General features: G+C 37.6%; 3 protein-coding genes across 3 annotated transcripts; all 3 read right to left on the bottom strand.

Moving 5' to 3' along the window:
* Positions 1-390: 390 nt before the first annotated feature.
* LOC127524250 (sushi, nidogen and EGF-like domain-containing protein 1) lies at positions 391-8425 on the bottom strand. The gene is made up of 7 exons (XM_051915712.1): positions 8086-8425; positions 3177-3298; positions 2636-2914; positions 2371-2466; positions 1151-1321; positions 831-966; positions 391-395 (listed from the first exon to the last, which is right to left on the bottom strand). The coding sequence occupies exons 1-7, from the start codon at positions 8399-8401 to the stop codon at positions 391-393; spliced, it is 1125 nt and encodes a 374-aa protein (XP_051771672.1). The 5' UTR covers positions 8402-8425.
* A 592-nt stretch (positions 8426-9017) lies between these two features.
* On the bottom strand, positions 9018-10036 carry LOC127524249 (uromodulin-like; the record flags this gene model as incomplete). Its single annotated transcript, XM_051915711.1, has 2 exons — positions 9018-9466; positions 9625-10036. Coding segments are annotated over 2 exons (861 nt in total), but the record flags the coding sequence as incomplete, so codon positions are not given.
* A 6709-nt stretch (positions 10037-16745) lies between these two features.
* Positions 16746-19280, bottom strand: LOC127524248 (uncharacterized). Its single transcript, XM_051915710.1, has 4 exons — positions 19049-19280; positions 17887-18294; positions 17341-17727; positions 16746-16765 (listed from the first exon to the last, which is right to left on the bottom strand). Exons 1-4 carry the CDS (start codon positions 19278-19280, stop codon positions 16746-16748), a joined length of 1047 nt encoding a protein of 348 aa, XP_051771670.1.
* Between the last annotated feature and the right edge of the window lie 372 nt (positions 19281-19652).

Below are 19652 nucleotides of genomic sequence, written 5' to 3'. Positions count from 1 at the left end.
ACATCTCCTAGGATCCCACAGTGGTTGGTGTCGCTGTAAACACTCATTTCATCAGTGGTACAAACAGCACAAGCCAGACCTGTGCACCTGACATTATGGCATTCAGGATCTGTGTCACTTTGAACTTTCCAACTGTTGGCAAAGTCCACATCTGAGCTCAAGATCTCCCCACTGGGTGAACGGAAGTCATCTTCGGGGCGCAGGTTAAAGTTTCCACACAGACCACAGGTGGCGTTAAAGTACTCATAAGGTACAGAGATGCTGACGTAGCTGTATGCATCATATGTAACAACCAGACCAAAGTCTGTGCTGATGGCCAAAGAAAAACCTGACCGATAGACCTGAATGGAGCCATTGCGGAGGGTAAAGGGCGTTGCTGCAAAGCTTCCATTAACCTAGACAATGTTGAAAAGAGAGGAAATTAGGAACATGAACATAAGGCTGCATTCAAATGAGAATTAAAGCAATATAGTCATACTAACCCGGGCATCATAATAGTGATCCTTGACTAGTTCAATTACTTCATCATATACGAACACTCTGACCATCCGTGTCCATGACACATGCGTGCTGCCCCGATGCTCATTTTTGCCTTCAATACGATAGTATGGCAGACCGTTGCCGCAAGCCTGAAAGATCCAAGAATTAATGCTTGATTCATATCTATTATACAATAAACAAAAAGCCATAGAAACTACAGAGAAAGACTAACCTCAGACAGAACATAAGTGCAGGTTCCTTGAAAGTGAAAAATCTGATTGTCAAAGGTATAGTAGTGAGGATCACCAGAGATGGTACAGGTTTGCCGTTGAATGTTCTGACAAGAGTACTGGAAGGAAGCTGGACGGCAGGCTTGGGAATAACTGCAGGGCTCCTGGCTACACTGGAGGCCGCTGCTGGTACAGGTGCATCTCTGCTGGCAGGTGGCATCACTCCAGAAAGAGTCTCCAAGTTGCACTGGAATACCTACAGAACAACAGTTTCACATGGCTTTTAAATCAAAATTACTGGATGTTTAGGAAATAAGTACCTAAAACATTTTTTTACCAAACCTTTTTTAAAAGGCTTACCAATAAGCTACAGTTAAATGGAAAGTGATCATTAAGAGGAAGCAAATAGGAACTATTTTAGTTAGTTTAAGAGAGTTTACATCAGAAATAATATTACCATTAAACTGACAACCCTGTAATCCATTATCTGTTCTGAAAGCCCATCTGCCTGGCACATTGACATTGCTGCTGTATGTTAAGCTTGTGATGTTACTCTGTAGCGATCCAGTAATTGAGAAGTGGTATCTAGAGCTGATGGTATCATAACCAGCCTATAAGTAATAAAAAGAAATCCTTGTTAGTATACTTAGGCTAGGGACACACCAAACTGATGACAAAGAACTCTCACTGAGAAAAGCAGACTGTGTTGTTGCCTCGCGTCACCTGTGTTAGGGCAAAAAAAACTGCATTAACTGTTAGCTGTCATTCTGCACTCACTGTACCTCGACGCAAAACCATCAATGGTTGACTTTTTTAATGTTGTATTTATATTTTAATGCAGTTATCACACTTGCGTAATTTGCCAAACCAGTTTTACTGATTGCAATGAAGACAAAGCTAATGGGAACGTTTGAATAAGAAACTCTGGCCTGGTTTCACAGACAGGGTTTAGCCTAAGCCAGGATTAGGTCTTAGTTCAAATAGGATATTTAAATATCTTTTATAAATATACACTAGAAAAAAAATGACTGGTGTGCATCTCGAGACAAAACAATGGCACTAACATATTTTAAGATATGTCAGTGCAAGTTGCTTTCAGTTAAAACAGCTCAAACATGCATTTTAATCTAGAACTAGCTTAAGCCTTATCTGTGAAACCGGGGGTCTGTGTCTGTAATTAGACACGCACATGCAACATTTTTTTCCAGGACTTCAAATGTTATTTTTAATGTGATGACCACAAACATTATTTGTTCATCATTGTCCCCATTTGTAAAACCGAACATTCCAAGATGTAGGAAATCCAACATTAGATAGAAAACACTTATTTAAATAAAAATAAAAAAATAAAATTAATTACCACTATAACCAGCAGATGGCGGGAGAGTAGCATTTATTTGCGCATATATTAGCCATTTCCTGTAACATTAATGGTTTTTCACTCAGTTTCGCTTTTGAATAAATATTAAACATTATAAAATCACTAGATTTAAAAATACATTTTGTCAAGGTGATGTATGAAGTACTCACAAAATCTCATTAAAAACAATAACGACAGCCGACACAGTCAGCTTTTATCAGTGCTAATTCTTTGATGTCGGTTTGGTGTGTCCCCTAAGTTATCAATTGGAACAGTTTCAACTTGTCATTTTGTGCACACCTGTACATATCGTTGAGTTGGAGATATTGTTCCATAATTCATCAAAACAAATGAGAAATGGCCATCTGAAATCAAAACCACTTGGAAAGATGTTTCCTGAAAACAACAAAATAAAAAAAAAAAATAAAAAAATCACATTCAGGCCAACACATTTTCTAAATGCCACACAAACAGACATCATGCATTGTGAACAAACTCTACTTTGTGGGTTACATTCATTTTGATTTCTCAAATATGCTATTTAATGAGAACAAGAATATCTTACTGTTCCTGATAGAGGGTAATATGCAACTTTGTCCCATGTTGCAACAAAGACCCAAGTAGCAGAGAAGCTCAGGGCAGGGAAATATTGGTTAATGTCTTGTGTGGCCTCTGTAAGGACACTGCCAGAGGTGTACTGACGATATGAAATAACACCATTGTCACGGTTATCAATATCTGTCCAGAATGGAGCGATGAGGTCTCTTACACCATAACTTGGGAACTGGTATGGAATGTAGCTGTTCCATGGCCAATCAAAATTCAAATATCCATTGTTATTGATCTGAAATAAGATAAGGATAATTATTACCATGCACACAATACTTTTAATTATGCTGAATCCAGCCATGCAGGAACAGAGCCATCATTTAGTCCAAACTTTTACTTTATTATTGAGTTTTGGAAATAGACTAAAATGAGAGTGTTTAAGTTTACAATATTAATGAGGGAGCAAAACTATTTTGATCATTCAAAAGTTAAATTGTCACTCAGTGTGAATGCCAAGGTAATCTCCATTTAAATAAAATAGTACCAGATTCACTTACATATACTTGGTTGTATGCCTGTCCAAAAAATACGAACTGTTGCAGAAGGGAGATCCCTGGTGAAATTCCATCGTCAGAACGATCATTCTCTGTGTCTCCAGTTCCAAATGGATAAAATGGTCCTGCAACAGTGGTATAGCCAGAAACATATGGTATATATACTGTATTTTAAGGCAATAAAGCGCACATGACACATATCAAATAAGATCCATAATTCATATTATTATCTATTTATTAACAGTTCAATCTTCTGTACATGTGATGACACAGTTAGATTATTTTTGTTTAAATTGTGTTAAAATACCTGAGGAAATATTTGAACTTCTTGTTGTATATGTGGCATTAAATTCTGTAAAGAAAAAAATATATATATTTATATTGGACCAATGACTATCATAATTTTAAAGCATACCAACATTTTTATGAGGATGTTTACTACTACTACTACTACTACTGCGGCTGGTCCTGCTAGTAGTTTTGCATGTTTTGAAAGAAAATAACAGTACAAAATGTAACAAAAAGAGAAGATGTTTATAAAGAATGTTTCTGACAATGGTAAGTAAACCATTCAGCTTTGTCATTTTTTAGCCCAGGAATAGCCAAAAACTCTCATTACCCTCCAAAAATTACTAAATGAAAGGGCCAGTTTTTAATTTACAATATATTTATGGATAAAATCCTTTAGCTGCATTAAAATGTTTCTTTTTTTTTTCTTAAAAAAAAATTCCAAACACAAAAATATGACAAAAGTATATGCTCTACCTGCACAATAAGCCGAGCACAATGGTGGCCTGACAAACTCATATACATAATAGTTTCCTGGACAGGCTTTGACTTGTATGGGATGAGATCTGTAACCACAGCAGTCATTCCATGTGGAACCACAGACTTGCCGGGTCACCACTCCATCTTCTAGCTGTGGGTGAGAGCCGTTTAGCCACAGTGGGTTAGAAGTGCCACACATGTCATAACCAACACATGACTCTGGCATCTGGGCACTCTGACCATTGATGAACAGCCTGTACCAGCCACTCCAGTTGTCATTATAATCACATAGTCCATAGTAATAATATTTATTATAGTATGGGTTGTGTGTGGCTCTCCGGGGCTCATCCAGGCTGTTATAGTTGTAGCAAGGGTCAGCACTCGGAGTGGTAAAAACAACTGTTTTAGGAATAGTAAAGAGGATATTGAAAGATTTTATTCACACACAAACACAAGTCCTTTCCATAGTAAATTCTTTAATCTTAAGCAGGTCTGTAAAAGCAGTCTTTATAGCAAAGCTCACAATTTAATTCTTAAGTAAGTAAAGGACATAGGAGAATGACTGTACCTGCACAATATGTAGGGGCTGGGATCGATAGCTTTGGCCTTTCAATTTTGTAGACATAATAATTTCCAGGACAAGCTTTGACTTGGATTGGGTCAGATCTGTAGGAACTGCACTGGTAATTGACAGAGCCGTAGACGTCACGAGAAACAACTCCATCTTCCAGCTGAGGATGAGAGCCACCAAGCCACAGAGAACTAAAACCTCCACATGACATATAACTGAAACACCACTCAGGCATCTGAGCACTTAATCCATTAATGAAGAATCGATACCAGCCATCCCATTCAACTAGAGTGTCATCATGTTCATAATAAGACCTGTAATTAAATGTGCTTCTCCAGTAGTTGTCAAGAATGTTGTAGTTGTAGCATGGGTCATAATCTGTGTTGATAGCAGCTGTAGCAGCTGGTGAGACAGAAATGGATAAAATTCAATGAGTTAAGTTTACCTTAATTATTCATTTCATTACAAAATAATATAAAATATAAAAGCTATGGATACACCATGTGACTGTGTACTAGCATTGCAAAATTCATAAAAAGCCTCATGCAATCTCTGAGAAAGAACACAGAAATCTGAGATTGTAACTAGGTTTTCTTAATTTGTTTCATCTTTAATGTGTCAGTAAGTGACAGTGGCCATTCAGCTAATACTGTTGCTTGTCCTGTTTTGTCAAGACAGTTGGGAAAGAAGGACATTTTTCATGAATTCCAGAAAGCAGGAGCATTTGGAAGGGACTGTTGCTTTTATTTGAATAACCACTTTTAAAAAGCTAACTGTGATTAGCTGTTTAAAGGGTTAGTTCATCCAAAAATGAAAATTGTGTCATTAATTACTCACCCTCATGTCGTTCCACACCTGTAAGACCTTCGTTCATCTTTGGAACACATCTTCGGAGGATATTTTTTATAAAATCCGATGGCTCAGTGAGGCCTCCGTTGCCAGCAAGATAATTAACATCAGAAAGCTCCTAAAGACATTTTTAAAACAGTTCATGTGACTACAGTGGTTCAACCTTAATGTAATGAAACGACGACAATACTTTTTGTGCGCCAAAAAAAACAAAATAACTACTTTATTCAACATTTTCTAGTGAATCAGTGGTTCGGAGCGCGTATCAAACTGCCAAAGTCACGCCCCCCAGTGGTGAGCCATTGAAATTTCGAAACACCTATGACGTAACGAAGACTCGTTTACTGAAATCATGTAACTTTGGCAGTTTGATACACAATCCGAACCACTGATTCGAAACAAAAGATTCGTCGAGCTTCGAAGCTTCATGAAGTTTTGAAATGTATACGTTTTGAAATCGCCATTACTAGATATTGTTGAATAAAGTCGTTATTTTGGGGGTTTTTTTGGCGCACAAAAAGTATTCTTGTCGCTTCATAACATTAAGGTTGAACCACTGCAGTCACGTGAACTGTTTTAAAAACGTCTTTAGTAGCTTTCTTGGCATCTGAAAGTGTTAATTATCTTGCTGGCAATGGAGGCCTCACTGAGCCATCGGATTTTATCAAAAATATCTTAATTTGTGTTCCGAAGATGAACGAAGGTCTTACAGGTGTGGAACGACATGAGGGGGGAGTAATTAATGACATAATTTACATTTTTAGGTGAACTAACCCTTTAACATGTCAGTCAGGTGGCATTCACACCAACTGTCAAAATTCTGTCGAGGCTACCTTTACTGTACTAAAAACCTACTCATTCTGGATCCCATAACTGTACCTGGACTTGTAGAGAGAAAAGTTCTTGATATAGAGCTGGTATCTGAAAAGAGAGAATTTTAAGAGATTAGTAAAATAATATAAAAGTCTTGAATAAAAAAAAAGCAATGCAGAAAAAAAATTACCTGTGCAATACCCTGAACACGTGTTTAAAGGTGGCGTTTTAAGTTCATAAACATAGTAATCTCCTGGGCAGGCTTTGACTCTAATGGGTGTTGATTTGAAACTGCAGCAGCCATAATATGTGCTTCCACAGATCTCCCTGGTCACAATTCCTTCCTCTATCTGAGGGTGAGGACCATTGAGCCACAGACTGTTATCTGTGTTACAGCTACCTCTACTAACACAGCTCTCTGACATTCGGATGTCCATCCCATTGTAGAAAAGTCGGTACCAGCCGTTCCAGGAAAAGTGTTCATCGCAAATGTATAATCCACTTTCATTTGTGGCTCTCCAGGGACGATCCAGAGATTCATAGTTGTAACAAGGATCATCGCTGATGCTGTTGAAAGCAACTGTTAAAGAGAAAAAGGTTGTTAGTAAAATCTTGGTTTATAATATTATAAAAATGAAGTGCATAATGGTGATGTCTTATGCATATCTTTAGTCTAAATGGTTAAAACATCCATGATAAATAAAAAGTTCAACATTGTTACTACCTGTACAGGACTTTCAAAGTTAAACAGCACCAAAGTATTAATCTTTCATATAGGGAATAATACATGTAATCTATACAAAACACACAAGTTAATACTGCACCTGCACAGTACATAGGCCTAGGGATTGACACATCAGGTTTGACGAGTTTATAGACGTAATAATCTCCTGGACAGGCTTTGACTTGGATGGAGGTGGATGTAAAGTAGCCACACTGGAGGGAGTTCCACCACCATGACCACGACCATGTCCATGAAGCTCCCAAGACTTCACGGGTCACCACCCCATCCTCAAGATGTGGATGAGAACCATTGAGATACAGTCCGACTTCACCGCCACACCGTGCATTACTCGAACACCACTCAGACATTTGAGCAGTTTTTCCATTCAAATACAGCCGATACCAGCCATTCCATTCAACATAAATGTCATCATGGCCATAGTAATAGTTACTCTGGCGCAAGTCTCTCCAGTTATCATCAAGAATATTGTAACCAGAGCATGGGTCAGAGCTGGGAGTTGTGGCTTTTAAGAGAAGAGTGTCAAGAGGAAAAAAAAGAGACAGCAAAGGAAGGGGTTTTTACTTTACAGATATTGTCATAAATACAACAAGCGGTGAAATCTTTTTAATTGTAGAAAATTGCTTTTCTATACTGCTAAATTTCTCTCGTTTATATACCAATCAAATCACATTAAAAATACTGCAAAAATTATTGATTATTTGATTACTGTATAAATAAAATAAGTTCTTTGGACAGTAAATGTGCATGTAAAATTCAGTGATTGGCATTAGGGTTTTAGCACTTCCACAAAACTGATGAAAACTGAATCTTTTAAATTCTGAAAGTAGGAAATAATCCTAAAGCTAAATGTGACTTTATTGATTATTTATGTTTTACATTTTTTTTTCAGCAATCAGTTGTTTAAGACTGTTGTTTAAGGCTTCCTTTTGTTGTTATGATTTCCTTAATAAAGTTTCTTTTTAATGGTCATTAATTGTGTGGATGGTGGTTTGCACATTTCACATTATTTTTTATGTCAATTTTACCACCAAACATAGAGTCAACCCACTATTGCATTATACAGATCTGCCTATACATTCAACCAAAAAAAACATTACATACCATTTGTGATGGTCTGTGGCATGATGAACACTGGTTAACAAAGACACACTTACATATACACAGACGAATGCAGATTTGTTTACCTGCGCAGTAGACCCCATAGCAGAAATTTGGTCTAACAAACTCATAGACGTAGTAATTTCCTGGGCAGGCTTTCACTTTAATGGGATTAGATTGGAAATAGCAGCAGTCATTGTTCCAGTGACCGCAGACATTTCGGGTGACCACTCCATCCTCGACTTGTGGATGTGAACCATTTAGCCACAGCGGGGCATGAGTACTACACCTATTCTGATCAACACATGTGTCTGGCATCTGACCGCTCTGGCCACCAATGAATAGACGATACCAGCCATCCCAGCTGACATAAGCGTCACACATTAAGGAGGAGGAATGTTGAGTGTTAGTTGATCGCCAAGGATTATCCAGCACAGTGTAGTTGTAGCAAGGGTCGAAAGGAATAGCCTCTGTTGTGGAAACATTAAGAATATAAAAGTGGCACTTTAATTCAATAGCCCACTTTAGACAATCTACTAAACTATAAGTAACTTTGCAACTACATGGCACCTACCAGTAGAGCATTAGTAGACTTTTTAATATCTGCTAACACTTACCGGCTGGATTACCAAAATAAAGTGTAACCTTAATTTACCTGCATTAAAACTTTTTCTCTACTTACATTATCTAGTTGAGCTCCCCAATACAGTTTTAATTTAAACATAGCCGAAAACCATTTGTAAACTAGAGCAACTCCTTTCATAACATTACTGGAGCTATATATACCCCAAAAATAAATGTAATGAAAAAGATGTACATAAAATATTTCTAAAACGTTAGCAAAACAGTACAAAACTTTACCTGGGGTTGTAACAGGCTGAGTAATGGATTCTGTAGGTGAAACCGTCACTGTTGTTTTAGATGTTGTTGTAGATGCAGATGGCATGTTAAGGTTTGTAACATCTGTTATAAGTAAAAAATAATACTTTTTAATTAAATTTCAATCATTTCCAAACACAACCCAAAACAATGACCAAAGCATATTAGGAAATCTACCTGCACAGTAAGATGCACACAATAGTGGCCTGACAAACTCATACACATAATAGTTTCCTGGACAGGCTTTGACTTGTATGGGATGAGATCTGTAACCACAGCAGTCACTCCAAGTGGAACTGCACACTTGCCGGGTCACCACTCCATCTTCTGGCTGTGGGTGAGGGCCGCTGAGCCACAGTGGGTTAGAAGTGCCACACATGCTGCTATTAACACATGACTCTGGCATCTGGACGCTCTGACCGTTGTAGAACAGCCTGTACCAGCCATTCCAGTTTACATTATAATCGCACATATAATTGATGTAATTGAAGGAATTGTTGGTGGCTCTCCAAGGCTCATCCAGACTGGTGTAATTGTAGCAAGGGTCAATATTTGGAGTGTTGAATGAAACTATAAAGAAAATTGAAATTGCATTACATGTATTGCAGATTAAATAAATATAGGATTTAATGATTAAACCCATTTATCATATACGGGTCTGTGCAGTATGCCTTGTAAAAGGTGACTATAATTCATGGTATTTAAGTTATGAAAAAGAATCACTGTACCTGTACAGTACACAGGCACTGGGATCGATGGCTTTGGCTTTGTTAGTTTGTAGATATAGTAATTTCCAGAACAAGCTTTGACTTGGATTGGGTCTGATCTGTAGGAACTGCACTGGCCATTAACAGAGGCGTAGATGTCACGAGAAACAACTCCATCTTCTAGCTGAGGATGAGAGCCATGGAGCCACAGAGAACTATAACCTCCACATGACATATGACTGAAACACCACTCAGGCATCTGAGCACTCGATCCATTAATGTAGAATCGATACCAGCCATCCCATTCAACTAAAGTGTCATCATTTCCAGATATATATCCATACATATACCAGTAATTGAGTGTGTTTCTCCAGTAGTTGTCGAGAATGTTGTAGTTGTAGCATGGGTCATAATCTGTGTTGATGGCAGGTGTTGAGAACAAAAGAAAAATAAAGTTATATTTCAACAAGAATGGAAAAAGCAAACTGTGCTTCTTTGTTTTACATCTCTGTCAAGCGTACTTTTGAGTGGGTGGTGCAACATAGCCTTCAATGTGGATCTTCATGCCCACAGCTAAAAGACTGGACAGTAGAGTAAGTGAGTAAGAGTAGTAAGCTAATTCATTATTCACTATAAACATACCACTACACCCTAAAAATGTTAAATGCCAATGCAGTCATTGTAGTACATATCATTTAATGCCTTGAAGAATATGCTTTATTTTGTTTCATGACCCTTTAAGCAGGACTAGAGATTTTTGGAGTTTTCACAGTAAAAACTTACTTGAGGTAATGCTGAATCCAGGAATGGTAGCCGGACTTGTAGTAGGAACCAGAGATATTGTGCTGGCATCTAAAAAATAGAAATTGAACACATTACTGAAATAATTATTAAAGTGTTTTAAAAAAAAAACACTATTTATTAAAAACACTATTTCCAGCCATGCGATATTCTCCATTGTTGTTTCTTATTTATTTACACACTTGTGCCATCAAACTGTTGTATAAACACAATATCACACGAGTAGCCATGCGAAATGGCTCTATATCGGTACGGCTGAGATTCAGCCTCTATAGAGTGCCGTTATGCTGATATAGAGTCATATAACACGGCTACTGGTGTGATATTAAATATTACCTGTACAATATCCTGGACACGAGAATCGTGGATTGGCAAGTTCATAGACATAGTAATCTCCTGGGCAAGCTTTGACTCTGATGGGTGTTGATTTGAAATCGCAGCAGCCATTCGCTGTGCTTCCACAGACCTCCTTGATCACCACTCCATCCTCTCTCTGAGGGTGAGGACCACTGAGGCTCAGACCGTTATATGCGTTGCAACCACCTCCACTAACACAGCTTTCTGGCATTCTGATGTTCATTCCATTGTAGAAAAGTCGGTACCAGCCGTTCCAGGAGAAAGATTCATCACAAATGTGTAATCCACTTTCATTTGTGGCTCTCCAGGGACGATCCAGAGATTTATAATTGTAACAAGGATCACTACTGATGTTTTTGAAAGCAACTGTTAAAGAGTAAAAGGTTGTTACAGAAATCACTGTTAAAATGTTGTCAAAAATGTATAAAAATGCATAATGATGATGTCTGATGGCTTTGTGTCTTATGTCTAACTCAGCGGTCGGGAACCTATACCTATGGCTGGTAAGTCACACCTGGCTCTTTGACAAAAAATCATGTGGTTCGCCAGGTTTCTCACCCTTTACCAACAAAAGATCGATAAAAAAATTAGACATATCAACTTTCTGCAGAAAAAGCAGCCAATTTCAATTCCTTTGTTGTACAGACTACCAAAGTTAATGAAAAGTTTATGGTAATAATAATAATAATATATTTCAAGTTGTACCGGCCAAAGTGCCGTTTGCGAGTGTCACAACAGCAATAAACGGCAAACCACGTACGTTTCTATGGTAAGCTAGAGCTCCCGCACTCCGAATCGGCTACGTAGCTTGTTTGTGGTAATGGGGAAAACAATTTTTAGAAGAGCAGCGAAAATGTAAAAGTTTATAAAAAAAAATTGACTTGACTGAAACGTAATTTTATTGAAACTGGAGCTTTGCTGTGCCAGGAGACATTTCGAAACATTTCACTGGGTACTTTCACTTTTGCCGCAGAGACATTTTATGTCCTATAGGCCTATGTGTCGTATTTATGATGATTCCGCGCAGCTTTCAGTTGACAATACTGTTATAAGTTATTAATAACGAAACATTAATGAATGAGAAAGTAAAGAGTGGGGTTTGCTTGATATTAAAAGAAATATTAAAAGTGCAGTAAGTCGTGAAAGAACTGAATCTGCTACTGACAGGATGGTTTCTGCGCACGCTCCAAAGGGAACACGGACAAGCAGCCAAGTAGATTTTGTCTTCGTTTACGCGCCTAAAGGTCAAATACTAACATAATAAATATGCCAAAATGCCAAGATGTTGAGTATTCACGTAAACACAGTCGATTGTTCATTCTCTCTCTCTCTCTGTTGCATAATTGTTTGTTTTTAGCTGTCTATGGACCTAATAAAGTTACTATTATTGAAACGTTATTGAAAAAAAAAATATTGTTATATTATATTATATTGTTTTTTTTGTTTTTTTACTGTGGCTCTTTTGGAAAAATGCATTAAATAAAGATTTTTTATTTTTTTTTGGTCAAAAAAGGTTCCCGACCCTTGGTCTAACTGGTTAAAACAATTTTTTTTACCAGTTAGATTTTTATAAAAGTAAAAGTTAGTCTAAAAAAAGCTATTACTACATATTATTAAAGGAATGCAATTTCAAAAATTAAAATCTTTTTTTCATTTCACATAAATCAAAAATATTAATCTTTTATAGAAAGAAGAATCATCTATACAAAACACACAAGCACCTGTACAGTACGTAGGCTGAGGAATGGACAGCTCGGGTTTGACAAGTTTATAGACGTAATAATCTCCTGCACAGGCTTTGACTTGGATGGAGTTGGATCTATAGTAGCCACATTGTTGGGAGCCCAACCACGGCGAAGCTCCCAAGACTTCACGGGTCACCACCCCATCCTCAAGCCGTGGATGAGAACCGTTGAGATACAGTCCAACATCACCACCACATCCTGAGAAACTCACACACCACTCAGACATTTGAGCAGTTTCTCCATTCAAATACAGCCGATACCAGCCACTCCATTCAACAAGAGTGTCATCATGTCCATAGTATTGGCTGTAGAATTCTCTCCAATGATCATCAAGAATATTATAATCAGAGCATGGGTCAGAGCTGGGAGTTGTGGCTTCTAAGAGAAAAGAGTCAAAAGGTGAAGAGACAGTAAAGCGAGGGCGTTTAGCTTTTGTCATATTGTTTAAATAGAACTGTTTTTGGACTGACAATTTTATTTGCCATTCAAGTGCCAAAAAAAACAAACAAAACAACTGACAGAAAGGATTATTATGATCTGATTTCTGTAAATAATAAATAAATAATGGTTTGAACAATCAAGTTAATATATTATGTGAAAGTAAGAAATCTTTAAAAAGCAAAAAGTTATCTTATATTGATTATTATTATTTTTATTTGTCTACTAATTATTTAGTTGTTTAAGTATTCGTTGTTATTGTTAAGATTTCTTTAATCAGGTAGCCTTTAGTTATTATGCTAAATTGGAGAATTCATATTCCACTCTGTGTTATCAGCTTCACCTAGAGAAACAAATAGGCATGTTCCTCCTTTTCCATGGTACTGATCTGCCAATACATTTACTATTAAAAAAAAATGTGTCAACAGAGGACACAGAACATAACATTACCAGTTGGGGTGGTCTGTGGCGTGACAGTTATATAGTTGGTATCATTCCTCACAATATCTGAAAAGTTTTGGATGAACATTAGTTACATAATAAATGCACTTACATAATAAATACACTTACAAGGGTGAATGTAAATACATTTACCTGCGCAGTATGCCACATAGCAGAACACCGGGTTGATGAACTCATATACATAATAATTGCCAGGACAGGCTTTCACTTTCATTGGATTAAATTCATAATTGCAGCAGTCATTGTTCCAGTGGCCGCAGACATGTCGGGTAACCACACCGTCCTGGACTCTTGGGTGTTGACCATTTAGCCACAGTGGAGCAATAGTGCCACAGCTAAACTGATCAACACATGTTTCTGGCATCTGAGCATTTTGACCCTGAATGAAGAGACGATACCAGCCAACAAAATTGACATTAGCATCACAATAGTATGAAAAGCTATTGTTGGTTGCTCTCCAAGGCTCATCCAGGGCTGTGTAGTTGTAGCAGGGGTCAATGCGGAAAGTCTCTGTTACGAAAACAACAAAAAAGAATCATTAATTTATATGAATTTAGAATTAATTTATTATTCATTATAACTTTATTAACTCGACTTGACATTTGAATAAATTGTAAGAACTTCAGCTGTACAAAATCTTTACACTTAAAACTTATGCAATCATTCAAACACACACAAGCAACTAGTTCCTGCAGACTTTCTTGTACAACTACACATAATAATTACATATTCACATTTCATTTTATTAGAAATTTTGCATGAAATCATCTGCAAATTTCAAACACTGTTTTATCTACAGTCTTTATACAGACACAAACACTCAAAACTTCAACAGTCACTAGAGGGCATAGCATTCTACATTACCAGCCAAGGCTGTCGTTGGAGTGACAGTAGGATGGTTGATGCTAATGTTCCTAACATCTGCAAAACATTTACAGAATATTAACATTAAATTAATATATGCACAGATGCAAATATATTAATGCAAATATCAATTACATATGTACAAAAGGCACATGTTAATGTATTTACTTCCACAGTATGCCAAAAACAGACAAACTCATAGATGTATTACAATACACAAACACATACATAGGTGAATGCAAATTATGCTTACCTGCACAGTAGGTCCCATAGCAGAAATATGGGCGAACAAACTCATAGACATAGTAATTGCCTGGGCAGGCTTTCACATTAATGGGATTAGACTGAAAAAAGCAGCAGTCATTCATCCAGTGACCGCAGACACCTCGGGTGACCACTCCATCCTCGACTCGTGGATGTGAACCATTTAGCCACAGTGGGGCATGAGTGCCACAGCTTAGCCGATCAACGCATGTGTCTGGCATGTGAACGCTCTGGCCGTGAATGAAGAGACGATACCAGCCGACCCAGATGACATAAGCGTCACACATCAAATTGAAGGTATATCGATTGTCTGTTGCTCTCCAAGGATCGTCCAGCACAGTGTAGCTATAGCATGGGTCAAAGGAGTGGGCTGTAAAAAAAAAAAAAGTAAAAATAAATAAATAAATAATTGAAATTACTATACATATTATACACTTGAGGCATGGAATCTACTTTGGAGTGGTGTTTAAAAAAGATAGTCTTTTTTCCAGACTCACATGAGTTTTACCAAAGACATAGAAAGACGGTATTTAGTTATACCAAAGACATACCCTGCGTATCAATCAGCTCCCTAGCTCCCTAGGTCGTGAATCAGTATATCGCGAAAATGAATGTGGCCGACTCCCTGATCAGTGCCCTGACTACTGAACCAGGGAACTGATTGAGACGCACCCATAGAAAGACGGTTCACTCCTTATGAAAGGGAGAACTGCAACGCGCAATATGGCGGAATACGTCCCGCCTTCTAAGTAAAAGAGCCAATCGCTGATTGATAAAGTCATTGCGTCACTGCAGCTGCCGTTAGAGGCTCCGGTTCCCATAGAAACCTGAGACTCGAGCTTAGGACTGCACATGCGCATTGGCTCGTCTAGCATGAAAAATAAGCTTTTTTGTTATTTTAGCATAAGAAACAACATTTATGGGACGGTTCATGTCACATTTTGCTGCAGATTTGAAATATATAATTTAATTGGGAGTTCGCCAAGCAGTTTTTGAGATTTCAGGATTCCCCCATTCAAATAGATAGGACTTGGTCTTCGTTGCAAATATGGCCGCCGAGTGAACGGACTGTCCTTGAAAGGGACTTTGGTTATACCAAAGACTATAGAATAACATAAGACGCGTCACTCGTATTGTTTTGAATGGGAGAAAGTGCAACGCGCAATATGGCGGAATAAGTCCCGCCTTCTAAATAAGAGCCAATCGCCAATTGGTAAAGTCATCGCGTCACTGCAGCGGCCCTTAGAAGCTCCGGTTCCTATAGAAACAGTCAGACGCTCGCCTCCGAAATGAGACACCAATCACATTGGTGATTTCAAATATGAAATTTAATCGAAAGCTTGGCAAACAGCTTTGGAGAATTTGATGTTTCCTCATTCAAAGAGATAAAAGCTGCACTTGCATGCCCGAGAGGCGTTTCAAAGATGGTCGCCGAGTGAAATGACATCTAGTAGAGTTGTTTGGTTGTGACCAAAGTCACGTGATTTCAGCAGTTTGGCAGTTTGATACGGGATCCGAATCACTGATTCGAAACAAAAGGTTCGTAAAGCTTCGAAGCAGTGTTTTGAAATTGGCCATAGATATTGTTGAAAAGTCGTTATTTTTTTTAGGTGCACAAAAAGTATTCTCGTCGCTTTATAATATTATGGTAGAACCACTGTACTCACATGAACCGTTTTAAATATGTTTGAGTTGCTTTCTGGATCTTGAGAGGTTCGGTGACATTGCTGGCAATAGAGACCTCACTGAGTCATCGGATATCTTAATTTGTGTTCTGAAGATGAAGAAAGGTTTTACGGGTGTAGAACGACATGAGGGTGAGTAATAAATGACATTATTTTAATTTTTGAGTGAATTAACCCTTTAAGAATCTAATAAACTTGCAATTAAATTTAATCAGCCTCACATAATTTCATAGGCCTTACTTCAAAAGTAGTTTAGCTGGGACATCTCCATTTTTAGTATTTTAGAAACAAAAATGGCTTTGTTCCAGTAATTAACATTTTCTTTTTAATTCCATATAAGTGATTTTATGAACATTTAAAACACATTATCTTACATCTTATCTTACAAATTCATTGTTCATTCATCATCAAAAAATTGATAAACAAACGAGAACAACCGATATGACCTTTAGATTTTAAATTGTGTGAGTGCTTAGATGAACACTAAAAGGTAGATAGAGACAAAAGTCCTATGACTCTTGTGTGATCACACTTCGCTTAACTCCTCTGTGAAAAATCGGATTTAATACATTCATCTGATTTTCATAATGCATTTTGGTTGCAAATTTTACATAATTAAATTCTGTATTACATAATGCAACTCAATGTTGTATGTTCAGGGAATAGTTTGTGATTATGAAAAATAAAACATAAAAATACGAAGATAATAAGTATAAGAATACTCCTGGCAAAGTTTGGGGAAGAAGGTTAGATTATGGTTTTGGAAATTAAACCTAAAATAATATAAATAAAAATAATTAGGCCCTATATAACGTTTTGTATTATCACACAAAATTCCCCCTGCAATGTTCTAGGAAAATTAGTTTAAAGTTATAAAAAAAACAAAATCTAAAAACGTTAGATTTTTTACATTAGGAAAAGGTACAATACCTTACCTGGGATACTGACAGGCTCAGTAATAGATGGAAGGGGTAGGATTGGCACTGTTGTTGTTGTAGATGATGTTGTAGATGGGATGTTAAGGCTTGTGACATCTGTTACCAGGAAAAAATTTTTTACATTAAAGTCCATCATTTTCAAACACAACCTTAAAAAAATGTAAATTATGAAAATATGTTTACCTGCACAGTAAGATGCACACAATAGTGGCCTGACAAACTCATACACATAATAATTTCCTGGACAGGCTTTGACTTGTATGGGATGAGATCTGTAACCACAGCAGTCACTCCAAGTGGAACTGCACACTTGCCGGGTCACCACTCCATCTTCTCGCTGTGGGTGAGGGCTGCTGAGCCACAGTGGGTTAGAAGTGCCACACATGCCACTATTAACACATGACTCTGGCATCTGGACGCTCTGACCGTTGTAGAACAGCCTGTACCAGCCATTCCAGTTGACATTATAATCGCACATATTACTGATGTAAGAATTGTCCGTGGCTCTCCAAGGCTCATCCAGACTGGTGTAGTTGTAGCAGGGATCAGTATTTGGAGTGCTGAATGTAACTACAGTGAAAATATAAAGAGTGCATTATATGTATTGTGGATTAAATAAGTCCAAGACTACACGATTAATACCATTAGCATTAACAAGTCTGTAAATGCAGTTGTCATACACTGTAAAGGTGACAATCTAATTCATGGTATGAAAGGCAGTGACTTTACCTGCACAGTACACAGGCACTGGGATTGATGGCTTTGGCCTTATTAGTTTGTAGACATAGTAATTTCCAGAACAAGCTTTGACTTGGATTGGGTCAGATCTGTAGGAACTGCACTGGCCATTAACAGAGCCGTAGACGTCACGAGAAACAACTCCGTCTTCTAGCTGAGGATGAGAGCCATCGAGCCACAGAGAACTATAACCTCCACATGACATTGAACTGAAACACCACTCAGGCATCTGAGCACTCGATCCATTAATGTAGAATCGATACCAGCCATCCCATTCAACACGAGCATCATCATGTCCAGATATATATCCATACATATACCAGTAATTGAGGGTGTTTCTCCAGTAGTTGTCGAGAATGTTGTAGTTGTAACATGGGTCATAATCAGAGTTGATGGCAGCTGATGAAACCAAAACAAATAAGTTACGTCATTTCAAATCCTGACAGTTTGGTACCACTGGGAGGTTCTTAAACATGTATACGCTACACTCCTTCCGATTATAGCACTTTAACACGGAAAAAGTCAGATTTTCATGATATGTCCCCTTTAAGCACTCAAGCAGATAGTTTTCACATAGTACCAAACAGTTATGGTACTGTGTGAAACCTGAAAAACTCTTTGAGAACCATTGTACTATGCTATATATAGAGAGAGTATCTCTTAGAGTTAGAATGATTTTCTCTTAGAATTGGTTGACTTTTTTCTGTGAAACATTAAAAGAAGATATTTTCAGAAACATCAAGTGTTTTTGACCATGCAATGCAAGTTGAATGTCATAAAAACTGTTAGGTTACCAACATTCTCCAAAATATCATCATCTCTGTTCCACAGAAAAAAAAAAAAAAAATGAATACCATTTTGGAACAACATAAGGATGAGTATGACAACTTTCATTTTTAGGTGATCTATAAGGCAGAACTTTAGTAGAAAAGAAATAGTGTCAAATTTCAAAATGCACAATTCTTTATTTGATAGTATATGGCAACCTACACATGGTAAGGCTGGATTCAGTAATCATAGCTGGACTTGCAGTGGAAGCTGTCTGGGATATTGTGCTGATATCTAAAAAGAGGGTAAAAATTAAGGCAAAATTTAGGGAAAATTAAAGTTCACAAAACACATACATTATCCAAAGCTGGAAAAAACACAGTACCAGTGCAGTATGCTGAACACCCATATTGTGGCTTCACAAGTTCATAGACATAGTAATCGCCTGGGCAAGCTTTGACTCTGATGTGTGAGAATCGATCAACGCTGCCATTCCAAAAACTCGCCCCACAGATGTCCCTGGTCACCACTCCATCCTCTATCCGAGGATGGGAACCATTGAGCGACAGACTGATGTCCGTGTTACAGCTGCCTCCACTAACACAGCTCTCTGGCATTCGGATGTCCATTCCATTGTAGAAAAATCGGTACCAGCCGTTCCAGGAGAAAGAGCCATCACAAATCCACAATCCACTTTCATTTGTGGCTCTCCAGGGACGATCCAGGGATTCATAGTTGGAACAAGGATCAATAGTGATGCTGCTGAAAGCAACTGCCATAAAGGAAAGGGTTAGTGAAAGAGCAACATGTGTGAATCCATTCTAAAATGAGTTAGAGTTGTATCTGTGTTGAATGTTCATTTAGAAATTTTAATGCTTAATATACTTAATATTGATTTTAATACTTAATTTCAGCATTTACTGTCCTGATTCAACCCTATACAAAGCATGCTGGAAACTAAAGAAAATCCATTGCCTATTAATTCGGTT

Source organism: Ctenopharyngodon idella, chromosome 12 (assembly GCF_019924925.1).
Source record: "Ctenopharyngodon idella isolate HZGC_01 chromosome 12, HZGC01, whole genome shotgun sequence".
In the NCBI taxonomy this organism is placed as follows: domain Eukaryota; kingdom Metazoa; phylum Chordata; class Actinopteri; order Cypriniformes; family Xenocyprididae; genus Ctenopharyngodon; species Ctenopharyngodon idella.
This window is presented reverse-complemented; position numbering and strand designations above follow the sequence as displayed.